Raw genomic sequence first — 16,635 nt, forward strand, 5'->3', positions numbered from 1 at the left:
AGGGGGATTTCTGTAGCGCTAGTATGGGTGTTGTGGGCTGAAGGGACTGGTTTCCAGTGGGCTAGCATGGACATTGTGGAGCAAATGGATTCTTGGGCTGGCGGTTCAGTCACTCAAGCCTGTTGTGCTGGCAGCTCACTCGCTCACGGCTGGTGGGCTGGCAGTTGACTCGCGGCTATTCCTTGAAATTCCATTTCAAGCAGGGTGCAAGGCCACCAAATTCAAGTGCCGTTTCATACCATTTTAAGCAGGATGCAAGGCCACTAAAGACAGTAAGTCATGACCTCTCCCTCCTCCATCTTGCAGAGACGAGCCACGCTCGTACTTCTGGGTTTTATAGTCCCTTCCCCCCCCTCCCACCAGAAGGGGCGTGACCTTCATGGCGTGATTGACAGGAGAGAGAATCTCAACATTTGTTAAACACTAATAACTTTTTTATTTTTCATCGATGGGAAAAATCCTAGGCACCTGATGAGTGGAGGGGGACTCTGAGTAAGAGGGCCAAAAATCACAGCCGTACATGGTAGCGTTTTTTCTAAAATCAATATAAAGCGCAAACAGGAATTGGCCAAGATTAGACTTTTAATTATATACAGGGCAAGGCAACTTTAATTAGGCAAGGCAACTTTAATTAGGCAACACAGCTTTAGCATTTCCAAACCAAAGGCAACACAGCTTTAGCATTTCCAAACCAAAGGCAACACAGCTTTAGCATTTCCAAACTATATTTTCAAACCATGTTAAGGGCACTGACAGGTCAGTAAAACCATTCACGGTTTAGTAGACATGTGTTCAGTGTTATTCACAGCTCAGACTGAGAGACGTGACCCTCTCGTTCCCCCATCTTGCAGAGACTGACTGAGGCACTCAACACTTCCGGGTTTTATAGTCCCTCCAGAAGGGGCGTGGCCTTCAGGAGAGAGAATCTCAACATTTTTTAAATACTAATAAATCTTTTATTTTTCATCGATGGGAAAAATCCTCTTGTCCTCTAAGTAAGATGGCCAAAAATCACAGCCGTAAATGGCAGCGTTTTTTCTAAAATCAATATACAGAACAACAGGAAGTGGTCAAGATCAGACTTTTAGTAATATAGATATCTGACTAAGTCACCTCCCCTGGCAGCGCGTTCCAGATATTAACACTCTGAGTGCAGACAAAACTGTTGGCTCAATCCCTTTCTCACCTTAAACCTATGCCGCTTTGTTTATGATATTGAATGGTAGACCAGTCTTGAGAGGCCAGGTGGACTACTCCAGTTACTATTTATTTGTGTACCTGATCTTAGAAATTGAAAAATGGGCTAAGATTTTGATGCGTCAATCCAATTTGGGATTGAGATTACCCATTATTACGGTGTAATAATCATAAACAAAGGGAAAGATACATGATTCCATACAGAGATTAGAACCGCGTTGTGACAATAAACCATTGCCAAGATATTAGAGATTATCAAAGGAAAAGCAACTTTTCAAAGAAAATCACACTTTTCAAATAATTACCATCTTTTTTTTTCTTGTACACAGCATCCATTGCTACCACAGACAAAACATCAACTGGAGAGAAATCTTCAAGTGCATCCACCACGGAGGATCAAGAAGAACACGTGGCTGACTTCAATATCGGAGAGCGCATCTGGGTAAATGGCAGTAAACCTGGATACATCCAGTTCCTTGGTGAGAGTCAGTTTGCCCCAGGACAGTGGGCTGGAATTGTTTTGGATGAACCAATTGGTAAAAATGATGGTTCAGTTGCCGGTGTTCGATATTTCCAATGTGAACCATTGCATGGGATATTTACAAGACCTTCAAAGTTGTCTCAAAGCCCAGTGATAGATGGTGAAGCTGGTGGTTCACAAACTCGTGCAGTGTCTGTTTCCAGAGCCACATCACCAACATCTACATCAACCAGTGTTGCAACTGCTCCATCTACACCAACTGCTCAAAAAGCTGCATCAGGTGGACCTCAGGAACCTGCAGCCATGTCCAACCTCTTAAAAACAGGAAGTGAATCTGTGTCAAACCTCTCAGAAGCTGGTTCAGTTAAGAAAGGGGAACGCGAGTTAAAGATTGGAGACCGGGTTCTGGTAAGTATTTGATATTTAATGTTATTTTATAATCTACTTGAGTAATTTATGTTACTCACACACAACACAATTTATTAGTATGAAGTTCCAATATGCCCTCATGTTAAAAAAACATTCCGTAAGCTTGCTGAATCCCAGAGTATTGCCCTTTCCAGATCTCAGGCTTCATTTGGTGCTCAAACTTCAGGCTGCAATCATTGAATTTAAATAACACTTGATGGGACAAATAGCACCAGAAGATGCTGGAAATATTCAGCAGATAAGGCAATTAATATTTCAGATCAAAGACTCTTCATCTGACTCATTTTTCCACTGATGCTGACCTGAATGTTTCCAGTATTTTCTGTTTTATTTATTATTTCCAGCCTGTGGTTTCCTTTTTGATTTTTCACTTGTGGGGACAAAGCAGGATACACACTTTCCATTTGTTCTTTTTCAGAGTATATCAATGTATCGAACAAAAGTTAGCATCAGATCACTTTTAAACTTTACAAACTAGTTAATTGTCATGATAGAAAACAAACCAAATCTAGGCCATTTCATTGACCAGATCATATTGAAAAAGCTCACAATTGTCCTACACATCTAACGATCTACTTTTGAATCAAAGTCTCACTGTCTTTTTGTTCTTGAGTTCCCTCCAGAGCCTTTGTGTATCTTTGCCTCTGTCTTGAATGTTAAAGGATGTTATGGATCTCCAGGCATGGAGTGTTAGTGGGTCTGAAGAAGGGTCTTGACCCAAAATGTTCTTCATTCCTTCTCTCCAGAGATGCTGCCTGTCCCGCCGAGTTAATACAGCTTTTTGTGTCTATCTTTTGTTATAATGATATGCTTGGTATAAAACTGAACAGACAAAATCTCTCAGAGAGAAGAGTCACAACCCAAAATGTCACCTTTCCATGTTCTCCAGAGATGCTGCCTGACACCGTTATTCCAGCAGTTTGTGTCTTTTTTTAAATCTCAAATTATAGTTTTGTTGTTTGAATGCCATGTAAAGATCATTCTACAAAATGTAGCACTAAAATCTAACTCTAAATCCGGAACACGAATTAACGTTGTTTCCATTGCTACTGCCTGGCATACTGGGTGGTTGCAGTATTGAGTTCTACATATGGTTTTTCTTCTCTTTCGTTGTTTTATTTTCGCATTTAAAAAAACTTCTTCCAGCAGAAGCGTGGATTCCATCTAACATATATATATATACACATTGCAGGGTACACTCTTGTATTTGGTAAAGACAGTTTGTTGAGGGACACCATTATAACAATTGGGATTACAGCTTGTCTATACCGACCAACATGTCCCAGCTACACTATTCCCATTTGGCCATATCCCAGCAAACCTGTCCTATCCATGTATAGAACTATGCCCTATAGACTGTCCTATCCTTGTGTAGAACTTCTTTTATGCAGCATTTGCTGTAAATTAAAAATGGACAGCAATCACCCGGGTTGGAGTAAACTTTTAAAAAACCATGATTAATCTGGAAAAGGTCTAACTCGAGGTTAAAAAGAATGCTTTAATAGAATGGATTAGATGGTTCCTCCTGTTGAAAACTTCTGTGATTGGTATTTAAACCTGTTTTTCCAAGTACTGATTGATTTGTTCCATTCATATTTCTGAAAAAGACAAGATAGGGCAATGGAATATTTACTATCCTTCATATAATTAGAATACTAGACTAAGTGGGACCCGTTGGGTCCCAGTCACACGGGAGGCCTGGTCCCCCCTCCAACGCAGCCCATTCCCCAATACAATATTCCACCACTCACCTGTTCCCCCAATGCAACCCGTTTTCCCCCAAAGCAATATCCCACCACTCAGGGGAGGGGTGTGTGGGGGGGAGGAGGGGTGTGTGTGGGGGGGGAGGGGGTGTGTGTGTGTGGGGGGGGGGGGAGGGGGTGTGTGTGGGGGAGAGGGGGGGGGTGTGGGGAGGGGAGCATATATACATAGTGCTCTATCCAGGCAAATTGTTCTGTACATGAGGTATAGGAGAAGACGAAATAAACAGAGTTCGGAATATAGTGGATGAATGATGCAGCATAATGAGATATCTTCTCCATTCCTAGTAATTTACAAGTACGGTTTTATTGACCAAATAACTTTTAATCTCTTGTACTGCATTTGGTAATCATCTACTAATAGAACTCGTGGATTAAATTTACTTGGATTCAACTATTCATATTGGGTTCTTTGGCAATTACTTTGCTGAAGCTAATAGTGTCTTGATGAGTCAGCCTTCACAACCTTTAGTCATTCCCTTTTCATTTACATTGCCATCAGTATGAGAACTGAGATTTCTGTTTCAAATAAACATTGGAGCTGTTATATTAACAATATTGGAGTTATTTCATAGACGGTGGGTTGAAGTTAGCAAATGTGTTACCATTTTATGTTTGTAATTGCATGTTAAGATAAAACGCCATGCTTTAGCTCGGAGATGCCCTGGGGTGTCCAGAGGCCATAAAATCCATAAATCCAAATATTTCTTCCAATCACTCATAACTCTTGATTTAACAATATTCACCCCATCCATACCTATGTTTCCACACTTCCATAATATTTTAACACTATTTGCTTTTACCAATGAGAGGTTGTCAAGCTATTTCAAATGCTCTCTGTAAATAGCTGGACTATTTTGCATAGTCTGATAGAGTAATAGAGCATAAAGTATACATAAAACTCGGGACGACAGATGGCACAATGGGCTAAGTGTTCGCTGCAACCGGAAGGTAGCCGGTTCGAATCCCGCTTGGAGTGCATACTGTCGTTGTGTCCTTGGGCAAGACACTTCACCCACCTTTGCCTGTGTGTGAATGTGTGTGAGTGATTGGTGGTGGTCGGAGGGGCCGTAGGCGCAGAGGGGCCGCCACGCTTCCGTCAGTCTGCCCCAGGGCAGCTGTGGCTACAGAAGTAGCTTACCACCACCGAGTGTGACTGAGGAGTGAATGAATAATGCGATGTAAAGCGCCTTGAGTATTAGAAAGGCGCTATATAAATCCCATCCATTATTATTATTAAAATGCTTGTGTAACTCAGCGGGACAGGCAGCATCTCTGGAGAGAAGGAATAGGTAATGTTTCAAATTGAAACCCTTCTTCAGACTAATCTGTCTGATCTGTCAGTCTGAAGAAGGGTCTCGACCCAAAACGTCACCCATTCCTTCTCTCCAGAGATGCTGCCTGTCCCGCTGAGTTGCTCCAGCATTTTCTCTACCTTCAATTTAAACCAGCATCTGCAGTTCTATCCCATACAGAATAATAGAGCACATGTTTTCTCTAATCTTGCCAATTTGTAAAAGACAAGCTTTTATAAAATACCCTGAAATGAATCTAATCTGTATTGAGGCATGCTAAGAATTTTATCTTTTAATATATACTTGTATTTGTTCCTGGTTTCATACATTCTGCTCAACACGGATTGCTGTTAGAAGTTGGGTTGTTAACTGATTATGTTTTCCTCCTTGGATAGGGAAATTGATAGTGCATTGTAACATCCTCAATGTTACCTAGGATGTGCTTAGTAAAGACCAGCAATTAACATTTCTTGCCTTTCTAATTTATTATTGCTGTTAGCAGCAAGCTGAGGTTCTGAAAGCACATTCACAATTCCTTTTCATGATGTATCTGAAAAGACGTAAACTTATTATTTTTACTGATGGGTTTTGATATACTTCTTGCATCTGCCTGCAATTCTATGCCGTGAGTGGTGGGTCAAGGCTTGATGGTAATGACAGTTAAATTGGATGGTGGTGAGTGTGATGATGCTAATATGTAATGGGAAATTTCAAACATTTTCAGGAAAGGAAACTTTGTGACATGTTGTCAAACACTGTACCATTTGAACTATTGTAATTGTGTGTCTTTAAAGAACCGATGCATTAAGTCATCCATAATTTAATCATTGTGTATTTCCCAATCTGTTTATATACTGTGCATGCATAATGATTTCATAGAAACATAGAAACATAGAAAATAGGTGCAGGAGTAGGCCATTCGGCCCTTCGAGCCTGCACCGCCATTCAATATGATCATGGCTGATCATCCAACTCAGTATACTGTACCTGCCTTCTTTCCATACCCCCTAATCACTTTAGCCACAAGGGCCACATCTAACTCCCTCTTAAATATAGCCAATGAACTGGCCTCAACTACCTTCTGTGGCAGAGAGTTCCAGAGATTCACCACTCTCTGTGTGAAAAATGTTTTTCTCATCTCGGTCCTAAAGGATTTCCCCTCTATCCTCAAACTGTGACCCCTTGTCCTGGACTTCCCCAACATCGGGAACAATCTTCCTGCATCTAGCCTGTCCAACCCCTTAAGAATTTTGTAAGTTTCTATAAGATCCCCCCTCAATCTCCTAAATTCTAACGAGTACAAGCCGAGTCTATCCAGTCTTTCTTCATATGAAAGTCCTGACATCCCAGGAATCAGTCTGGTGAACCTTCTCTGTACTCCCTCTATGGCAAGTATTTCAAAGTTGCTTCTCAGCAAATAGCAAATATTTATGATGACATTCAGCAATGCCTTCAGCCATTCCTTAGGCGTTGAAGAAAAAAATATTTGCAGGTCAAGACCTTAAACCTGGCACAAAGTTTATGGTCAACTGGGAAGCAATAACACCCACATACCTGTGCACATTAGAGACCTAAACTATCTAGCACAGGTGCCTGGAGAAGTACGATTTGTGCAGTCTCTGCAAAATCTCCCAAATCCACCAGCAAGATAACTGAACCAATGTCAGATCTCCCAGGCCAACATCTCAGTCAACACGGCCACCAAAACAGACACTTAATTCCGCCTTCTGAAAAGCGAATATCAGGAGGACAGAAAAAAGAATAACGTTCCCACCATCTCGTCTGAATACATGGCCCATGCTCACTCAAACAGGAGATGGAGCTTCTGGAATGGCGCTGTTAGCCTCTAATTGCACTGTAAGGAGTATGAAGAAACCTATCTAAGATGGTGGAAGGAGCACACAATTTCCCAAACTACCCACATGCCTTTCCCATCCTGGCCCGCCTTTAGATCAGAATTGGTATCAAAGCAAGTCATCCTCAACCCTGAGGCACTGCCGTGGAAGAGAAGGACCTCGTATTCAGACTTGTTCGTGACAAACAGAAAAGTGGCATATTAACGATGGACACAAGCATGTTAACTGCAGGTAAATGTGAGATTTTGCACTGGATGTAAAAGGTGGATAAGTCTGAGTTTCCAACTGGTATAATGCCAAAAACAATAAAGGTGCAGAGCATTGATGTCTGCATATACATGTCACTGAAATGTAGAGGCCATGACTAAAAATAATAATAAAAAAACTGTATAAATTGGATGTTGCCATTGTAACTAAACAGTTAAAATGATAAAGGGATTTTGCTAGAACTGCAAAATCCTGGTGAGACCACATCTTTGGCTTTGGCCACTGTAACTTAGAAAATAATATTTTAGAAGCAATGCAAGTTCAGTGCTTCAAGTATTGAAGAATGCATTGAGATTACATTAACTTTGTTTTCACTGAAATGTTGAAAGTTATGGCATTAGTTGAATGTGATATTTAGTAGTTTGAATGGAAATGAGTAGAGAATCTTTTCTACTGATTGAAAAAAATATAAAGTCAGAGGCTCGCTTTTCAATTATGAAGTTTGGAATACTTCATACAAAAGGTTGTAGAAAGAAGACTGACAACAAAACAATCACTTAAATTCCAAAACTATGAAAAGATTTATGGAGCCAAAGAGTTCAAATTAAGTTAGAATACTGACCAGGCAGAGTGCTGTTTAATGGTGCAATAGTGTATGGAGAGTTAAATGGCTTGCACCTTTCCTTGTGTTCCCATTCCACATCTTTATTATAATTTGCTTCTGATCCCTAATTTTATAATGTGTTGTTCAGACACCCAGAATATAGAATTGTTCTGTATCATTCTGCACATGACCAGGCCCTGATGTAAACAGTTTAGGGAAGTGTATAAAGATACGTTTGTGATCCAATGTTTTTAGAAGTGAGTCAATTACATCCTGAGAGGTTGGCAATAAACCAGTAAAAGTCAGCTGAGTATGTGTTAATATTCCAAAATTAGCTAGAATGAGTTGTGGCATCCTCGCCCTTCAATTTCAAGGCCTTTTACACTTCAGATTGTTGGAAATACATGGTGATAAAGGTGCAGGAAGGGCTGGGATTTTGCTGAATGACCAAATCAACAGTTTAGCTTCATTTAAGAGAGAGAAACCGGGTGAATTATATTAAAATTGGGTATGGGGGGAGAGAAAGATTGAATTAAGAGGTGAAAAAGAAATGTAAAAATAACCTTGATAAAAACTTAATTTTCTATTTTTAAAGAATCTCGGGACCATTTACTGCACTGAGTTCAGTTTTTCCATTCTTAGTCAGAGACATTGAGTGGCATTGTAGGAGATTCAATCTCAGTTTGAAAGGGTCCTAGAATGTCTGAAAAAATAATGTTTAATGTTGCTGACAAATCTATCATTAATTTGTCATCCTTTAGTTGCCCTTGAGAAAGTGGTGGTGGTGAACTGCTGCTTGAATTACTGCAGTATAAAGAGTATATATGAGTATTTTCTCAGCATATGTATTGAAGATGAAGGGTAGGATTATTGTGTAACTTGGGGAGTGATGGCAGGGAGGGGCGATGATTTGTATGTATTGAGTTCCTATGTGCCTGCACTTGTCCTAATAGGTAAGGAAGAGAAGGCATGCACTAGTGTCCCATTCCTACCTGGAAGAATATGCTTGTAATACCCCAGTGGTTAGAAAATCCATCTAGCCAGTCTTCCAATGCCAGGTAAAATGGCCTGCTCGACCATGAAAAAGCATGCCTGCAACTATGCAGCAGCCAACATATCCATCCCCATGCAGACCTCCAAACTGCCAGCAGAATGGCTCAAAGCACTAATCAGCAGTGTACAGTTATATGGTCAGGCTCCAAATCACTTGATTAACCCAAGAGACCAATTTGAAAAGTTCTGCTATGTTAGAGAAGCTTAACTTACTCCAGTAAATTGTTTTTAAAAAATGGGAAATTTTTCGTAAAGCCAAAAATTCATGTTGGGGCTATCATGGCGACTGACTGTATTTTGTAGATGGTACAAAGGTTATGAGTGCCAGTGGTGTGGAATGAATGTGTTTGGATTCAAGATGGATAGAATGCAAGGGGGGGGTGTAGGGCGGTGGGTTGTGGGGGGAGGGGGGTGTTGTGGGGGGAGGGGGGTGTTGTGGGGGGGAGGCGTGTGGGGGGGGAAGGCATGTGTGGGGGGGGAGGGGTGTGGGGGGGGAGGGGTGTGTGGGGGGAGGGTTGTGTGGGGGGGAGGGGTGTGTGTGGGGGGGGGGAGAGAGAGAGCTCGGAGAAAAAACGGGGGAAGAGCCATGGGGGGAGAAGAGGGTATCACGGAGGAGGGGGACAGGAGCCAGCGAGGGGGACCAGAGGGAAAGGGGCTGGAGCTGGCGGTGCGATGGGGACTCACAGCGGGCGCTGGTCGCTGGTCGTTCTCCTCTGCCGGGATCAGAGTCTCTGCTTTCCGTTTGGCGAGATCTCAGACTCCGCTTCGCGCCGGGCTGGGCCGCTTCCGGTCCCTCCAAAAATTGTGTCCGTTTGGAGACCTCTGCCGGCCATCCAGAGCGTCCCTCGGCTCCAGTAAAGACGCGATGGCGCAGGAAGGGGCGGATCATCCCGCGGAGGAGAAGAGACTATGAATGAATGAATGAATGAATGAATGAAAACTTTATTGTCATTCAGATATACACCTAGACACAATGCACCTTGAACGAAATTTCGTTGCATTTGACTCTCCAAATCAGGTAATAGTAAAAGTAAAAGTGCTAGGTGCGTGCATAAAAATGCCTCATGTGCATGGTTCTGTAAAATAAATATATATAAAAAGTTTTTTAAAAGTGTCGATATTTAAAAAGTTCTAGCCTCGGTTTTGTTGATTGTTCAGTAATCTTATGGCCTGGGGGATGAAGCTGTTGCAGAACCTGGTTGTCCCGCTCTTCATGCTGTGGTACCTCCTCCCAGAGTTAAGCAGTATAAACAGTCCAAATTGTGGGTGTGTGGGGGCTCTGGTAATGCCCTTAGCTCTAATCAGACAGCGCTTGTACCCCATGTCCATGATGGAAGGAAGAGAAGTCCCAATGATTTTTTCCGCTGTCCGATTAATGACTGGCAGGAAAAGAGATCGATCTGCACACACGTGGTTTTTAAGATTTTTAAACCTCGCTAACTTTTACATTATGCCACCGATCGGAACGATACTTGGTGCACTCGCAGCACAGGAGAACGGCGAGTGAGCTGGCGAAAAATCGTAGCACTATCGCGTACCGTTTTTGCTCGAATAGAAAAACCGCGCCAACCGGAAGATAACAAGATCAGAGTTTTAGTGATGGATGGATGGATGGTCGGTCCATCCCTTGCTTTTTCTCTTACCTTGTCAGCAGATTTCAGCTTCATGGGAATACATAGCTAGCCTCTCTCATACGCCTGCAAAGTTATTTACGATACAAAGCTATACACTGCACGGCATCAATTTAGTCTAAATCACCTTTTCGTAAATTTGGTCTCATCTCACGACTTTATCATGTTTTAAAGCAGCCTGCCTAAGGCCTCACGATTTAATGTTTTTCTCAACAAGGATGCTGTTAGCTGATAATTGAATTTCAGCCTCAGACATGTTTAACCCTTGCATTACAAATATCTATAAATTATCATCTCCCATGTTGAAAATTATATCTTCCTTGCAATTGTATGGCACCAATCCCAGCTTGAATATTGTCCTGGCCTTGTCTATTGCAGGCATGGATGTTTCAGTATTAGTGGATTGTAATTAAAATAGTTTCTATTTTTTCACCTTAAAATGGATTTGTGGAGTGCAAGCTATAAATGAGACAATTGAAAATGTTTGGACAAGCATTTTATCCATGGGTATCCCTACGCTGATGTCCTGGAGCTGAGATGGTTGACATTCAGTTTTAGCAACCATCTTACTTCTAGGCTTGGTGCAAATCCAGCAGTTGGAGAATTTCCTCTTGATCTGTATTGAATTCAGTTTTGCTCAACATTCAAGTGCAGCTTTTATGTCAAGGGCTGTCATTCTCGCCACATCTTTCTACTTCAGCTATTTTGGTCTATGTTTTGGACCAAAGGTGTCGAACTGGGTATTCATCATGAAAGCTTATGCTGGACTTCATTGACCTGGTAGAAATGCTCCTTGAGAACAAAACTGTTTGTTTTTTTTCATTACGAGCAATCATTAATAGTTGCTCACTATCTGCTGCAGATCTAGTTTGGCAGCTATGTTTTCAAGCCTTGGCTAGCTTTTTTAGTAATGGTACTATGAAACCACTTTTAGTGAATGATATTGAATGATCTGTCCAACTGCCCAAATTCTAATTCAAATTTTGTATAAATTGGTCTGGTAATCCAAAACATCTATGCAGGTTACCTTCAAGTTTTAAGAACATGTCAATTGATGTAAAAGGGCCAAGTGAACCAAAATGTCACACAAATTACCAAATGGCATCATAAAGTAATAAAGTGATTAATCTTATTCATTGCTATTTTCCTACCTACAGAACTATAATGCATGTCTGCTAAAGATATGAACATTCTAGCTTTTTAAAATTCACAAAGTTTGTAAGATAAAACTTGAGTTATGAAAAAATGCTTTTGTGTGAGGTCACGCACGTGACCAGTCATATTTAACCTCTGACCCTAAACAAACATTGTCAGCATAACATAAATATTTCACTTCATAAACTTTGAAAAAAATATGGATCATATATACGCAGTCCAAACCAATATACCTGTAATGCTTTCAGAATTAGAAGAGATGTATTCCACAATTTTCCACATTTTTGGTCACACATGTGACTAAGAATGGGCCACAAGGTCTTGTTATTAATGTAATTTAGATGTTCTTCAGTTTTCAAAGCTCTAATTCTATATGTTTTCAATGTAACTGATATATTTGGTTTGAGTGTCATCCACAAGATGCAAAGTGTGTGACATCAGGTAAAGGCAGGGGTGGGAGATTGCAACCTTCACGTGGTCCGCCCTGTTTCGACGAATGCAATCAACCTGGCGTGCACAATCAAGTAGAACAAGTTGTCCTATAACTTTAGGCTGTGCACGCCATACGCAAGAAGAAGAAGGTAAAGGCAAAGTTGTATTCAATTGAAGTCGAATTTGTCCTGTTTATAATGGTTTTATTTAGCTACACATGCAACTTTCCAGACCATCTGGCATCAGGGATTAGTTCCAGGAGTGAGTAAACCACAGTTACAAAGATTCAGTAGCAAAGCTGGAACAGTTTTCTTCAGAGAAAAGGTTGAGGGGAAATTTGATAGAAGTGTGTAAAACGACCAGGAGTCTGGTCAGAGTGTACAGTGGGACGGTTTTCTTTTGAGGACGCCTTGAAACTAAATGTTACTATAAGAAAATGGGGAGGAGAATTATAAATGACATATGGAAAGACTGTTACACCATATGTGCGTGGAATCTGGAATGCATTGCCAGACGCTGTGGTGGAAGCAGGTTCCTATGTGGCCTTTGAAGCAATTCCATAAATACGTGGCAAAGAAAAAAAATTGCAAGGCTGTGGAAAATGAACTGATGTGCTAGCTATGATCTACTCTGGCACAGATACAATCAGCACTATGGCCTCCTGTGCTATAACAATTCTATCAAAGTCCAAGAAGTTTAGTCCTGTTCGTCAAAATTTATTGTATTGACAATACATTGTGTAATTCGATCATGTTTTGGTCACTAACTTCTCGCAGTATTACTGAATATTAAGTAAATATGAGAGATGCTTTTTGTTGAGTCATTTTATAGATGATATGCAGTCCACGGAGAAACCTTGATTTAGAACTTGCTTTTTTAGAAAAAAGACACACTTTGCTGGAGTAACTTAATAGGTCAGGCAGCTTCTCTGGGGAATATGAATAGGTGACGTTTTGAGTCCTGAAGAAGTATCTTTGTTCTTCAGAGATGCTGCCTGATCTGCTGTTATTCTAGCATTTTATCTTCTTTGTAAATCAGCATCTGCAGTTCCTTGTTTCTACATTTTAGTATCTCTGCTATTGTTGGGAAGATGTCTCAGGATTTATAAACGGTAAATGGTGACTTATTTCTTAAGTCAGGAGGCATTTTGTAGCATGAACAAGATCTTGCATGTGATGTTGTTCTCATGCACCTTGTGGAAGTTCTGAGTTTGTGAGGTGTTCTCAAAGAAGCCTAGGGGAGTGTGCCCTGTAATGTTTTTCTTTGTTCTAACATTCTGCAAGTGTGAACTGTGAGGAGGATGCTATGAGGATGCAGGGTGACTTGGACAGGTTGGGTGAGTGGGCAGATGCATGGCAGATGCAGTTTAATGTGGATAAATGTGAGATCCACTTTGCTGGCAAAAATAGGAAGGCAGATTATTATCTAAATGGTGTCAAGTTGGGAAAAGGGGAAGTACAATGGGATCTGGGGGGGTCCTTGTTCATCAGTCACTGAAAGTAAACATGCAGGCACAGCAGGCAGTGAAGAAAGCGAATGGCATGTTGACCTTCATAACATGAGGAGTTGAGTATAGGAGCAAAGAGGTCCTCCTGCAGTTGTACATGGCCCTAGTGAGACCACACCTGGAGTATTGTGTGCAGTTTTGGTCTCCAAACTTGAGGAAGGACATTCTTGCTATTGAGGGAGTGCAGCGTAGGTTCACGAGATTAATTTCCGGGGTGGCAGGACTGTCATAAATTGATAGATTGGAGCGGCTGGGCTTGTATACTCTGGAGTTTAGAAGGATGAGAGGGAATCTTATTGAAACATATAAGATTATTAAGGGTTTGGACACGCTAGAGGCAGGAAACATGTTCCCAATGTTGGGGGAGTACAGAACCAGGGGCCATAGTTTAAGAATAAGAGATAACTCAGCAGCATCTATGGTCTGAAGCTTGAAGAAGGGTTTCGGCCCGAAACGTTGCCTATTTCCTCCGCTCCATAGATGCTGCCGCACCTGCGGAGTTTCTCCAGCACTTTTGTCTACCTTCAGTGTTCATACTGTTGAGTTGTAAGCTACCTAAGTGGAATGAGGTGCTGTTCCTCCAGTTTGCCTGAGGGCTCATTTGGGCAATGGAGGAGGCCCAGAACAGAAAAGGCAATATAAGAATGGGAAGGGGAGTTCTACGCTTGGCCTTGCCGATGTACAGGAGCTCATATCAGGAACACCAGTTGCAGTAGATGAGGTTAAAGGAGGTGGATGTGAAGCTCTGTCTCACCTGGATGAACTGCTGGAAGTCCGTGGATGGGGACAAGGGAGTAAGAGGTACAGGGTCCTGTAGATTCAATTTCTTAAGAAAAGGATAATTTTTTTTAATAGCCAGTTAAGTATCCACATAACAAACTAATCCCATTCATACAAGAATTCACAATATAACATGATTTTTAAATCTCACTGTCATTAATTTATATCCCAGATGGAAGGAATTTAATGTTTAATTCCCATAAATTAATCAAGAAACATCCACCCAAAATATAATCAAATTATTGTTTTTTGCACAATGCATGTGACTCAAACTGTTGTGAATATTTAGTTTAAAAATAATGATCATGGAGAGAGAGAATAAGACAAAATATAGACAATAGGCTTATCTCCAAAAAAAGGGCATTTTAATCATCTTGCTTCTGGTACACGATTGATGGGAACGTTGCATTTGCGGTGAATTTGAACCCCCATGTCGGCAGGAAAAACACTGCCGGTTCGTAAGGGGCCCAAATCACATTTTTGCTTATAGAGGATTGATTAAAGTCATCCCAAGAAGCAAGTTAGTATGTAAAATAAACAACTTACACCGTGTTTTGTCCCGTACATGAAATCCGTCACGTTGTAGGCGTTGACGATGATAAAAGTCGCTTTTTATTTTAATATAATTATGAAATTGTCTCGCGAATAAAACATTTTTTAATGGAATGGAAGTCGGAATGATTTTTCTGCTTCAGCTAGCAGCCCAAGGAAATCCGCCTCTGACAGGCAGTAAAAAACTGGATTTTAATTCCGCCCCCCCCCCTCAAAGGCGCCAAAGTCGCGTACACGGCCAGTGGCAGAACTGCAGCGCCGCTGAAGGTAAGTTTTGTAACATCGCTATGTAGAATAGATCATTGTTAGCTAGGAGAAGGTAACAACAATGAGACGTTGGATGGAGAGAGAGGGAAGGCAAAGATTCCTTGGAGTTAGAAAGGTCAAAATTCATACCGCTGAGGTATAAGCTGCCCAAGTGAATTATGAGGTGTTGTTCCTCCAATTTATGCTGGGCCTCGCTGACAATGGAGGAGGCCCAGGACCGAAAGGTGAGTGTGGGAATGGGAAGGAGAGTTAAAGTGTTTAGCAACCGAGGGATCAGGAAGGTTTAGGCGGACTGAGTGGAGGTGTTCAGCGAAATGATTGCCGAGCCTGCGCTTGGTCTCGCCGATATGTAGAAGTCCACACCTGGAAAAGCGGATACAGTAGATGAGGTTGGTGGAGGTACGTGAACCTCTGCCTCACCTGGAAAGACTGTCGGGGTCCTTGGATGGAGTTGAGGTGGGAGGCATAAGGACAAGTGTTGCACCTCCTGCGGTTGCGGGGGAAATTAACTGGGGAGGGAGTGGTTTGGGTGGGAAGGAACGAGTTTACCAGGGAGTTGCGGAGGGAATGGTCTCTGCCGCAAGGGGTGGAGATGGGAAGATTTGGCTAGTGATGGGACCCCGTTAGAGGTGGCGCAAATGCCGGAGGATTATGTGACGGCTGATGGGGTGAAAGGTGAGGACTAGGAGGACTCTGTCCCTTTTGTGACTGGGGGTAGGGGGAGCAAGAACAGAGCTGCGGGATATCAAGGAGACCCTAATGAGGGCCTCATCTATGATGGAAGAGGGGAACCCCGTCCCCTAAAAATGAGGATATCTCTCTATGATGGAAGAGGGGAACCCACGTTCCCTGAAGAATTAGGACATCTCTCTCTGATGGAAGACGGGAACCAATAGTAATCCTTGGGTTTAAAGGAGTGCTTGCAGGAAATTACTCATATGCCACTGCACCTTCAGGATTAGCTGTGGTAATCTGTAATTTGGTGGCTGTGTTACATGGGTAATTGTGCAACTGCACTTTATCGGTATGCTCTGTGTAAGAGTTTGGAGATAAACCATGCATTTGCTAAATACAAATCTTCAGACACAGAATTGCCAGCTGCCAGTTGTCTCCGTAATCTTGAGCAGGCCTTACCTGATGACAGGTATCCATTTAAGGCCCTGCTGCAGAACATTGAATTTTGGCGAGTTCAACCTCCCAGATAAGAATCTGGGGAATGGATGACTGACACAGACTTCCATGGCAAGCTGCACTCAGCACATTCCATGCTGATGTGTCATTTAATCCTATTGGGGAGGCGTATTAAAAAAAAAAAGTGGAACATGATGGAATTTGGCAATAGTGCGAAGATGATCCTATGCTTGAAGAAATAATAAAGTCTGATTAATTGTTTGGTTTACTGTATTGGATCGCATTGGCAAGTAGGAGA

General features: G+C 41.8%; 1 protein-coding gene across 8 annotated transcripts in view; it reads left to right on the top strand.

Annotated features, from left to right (window-relative positions):
• Positions 1–16,635, top strand: part of clip1 (CAP-Gly domain containing linker protein 1) — a 143,639-nt gene that overhangs the window by 46,498 nt on the left and 80,506 nt on the right. For all 8 annotated transcript variants that reach the window (XM_033043222.1, XM_033043221.1, XM_033043220.1 and 5 more), the window contains exon 3: positions 1,527–2,086. In XM_033043222.1, the coding sequence (XP_032899113.1) occupies positions 1,527–2,086 (560 nt within the window). The remainder of the gene's footprint in view (positions 1–1,526; positions 2,087–16,635) is intronic.

Source organism: Amblyraja radiata, chromosome 25 (assembly GCF_010909765.2).
Source record: "Amblyraja radiata isolate CabotCenter1 chromosome 25, sAmbRad1.1.pri, whole genome shotgun sequence".
NCBI classification, from domain to species: domain Eukaryota; kingdom Metazoa; phylum Chordata; class Chondrichthyes; order Rajiformes; family Rajidae; genus Amblyraja; species Amblyraja radiata.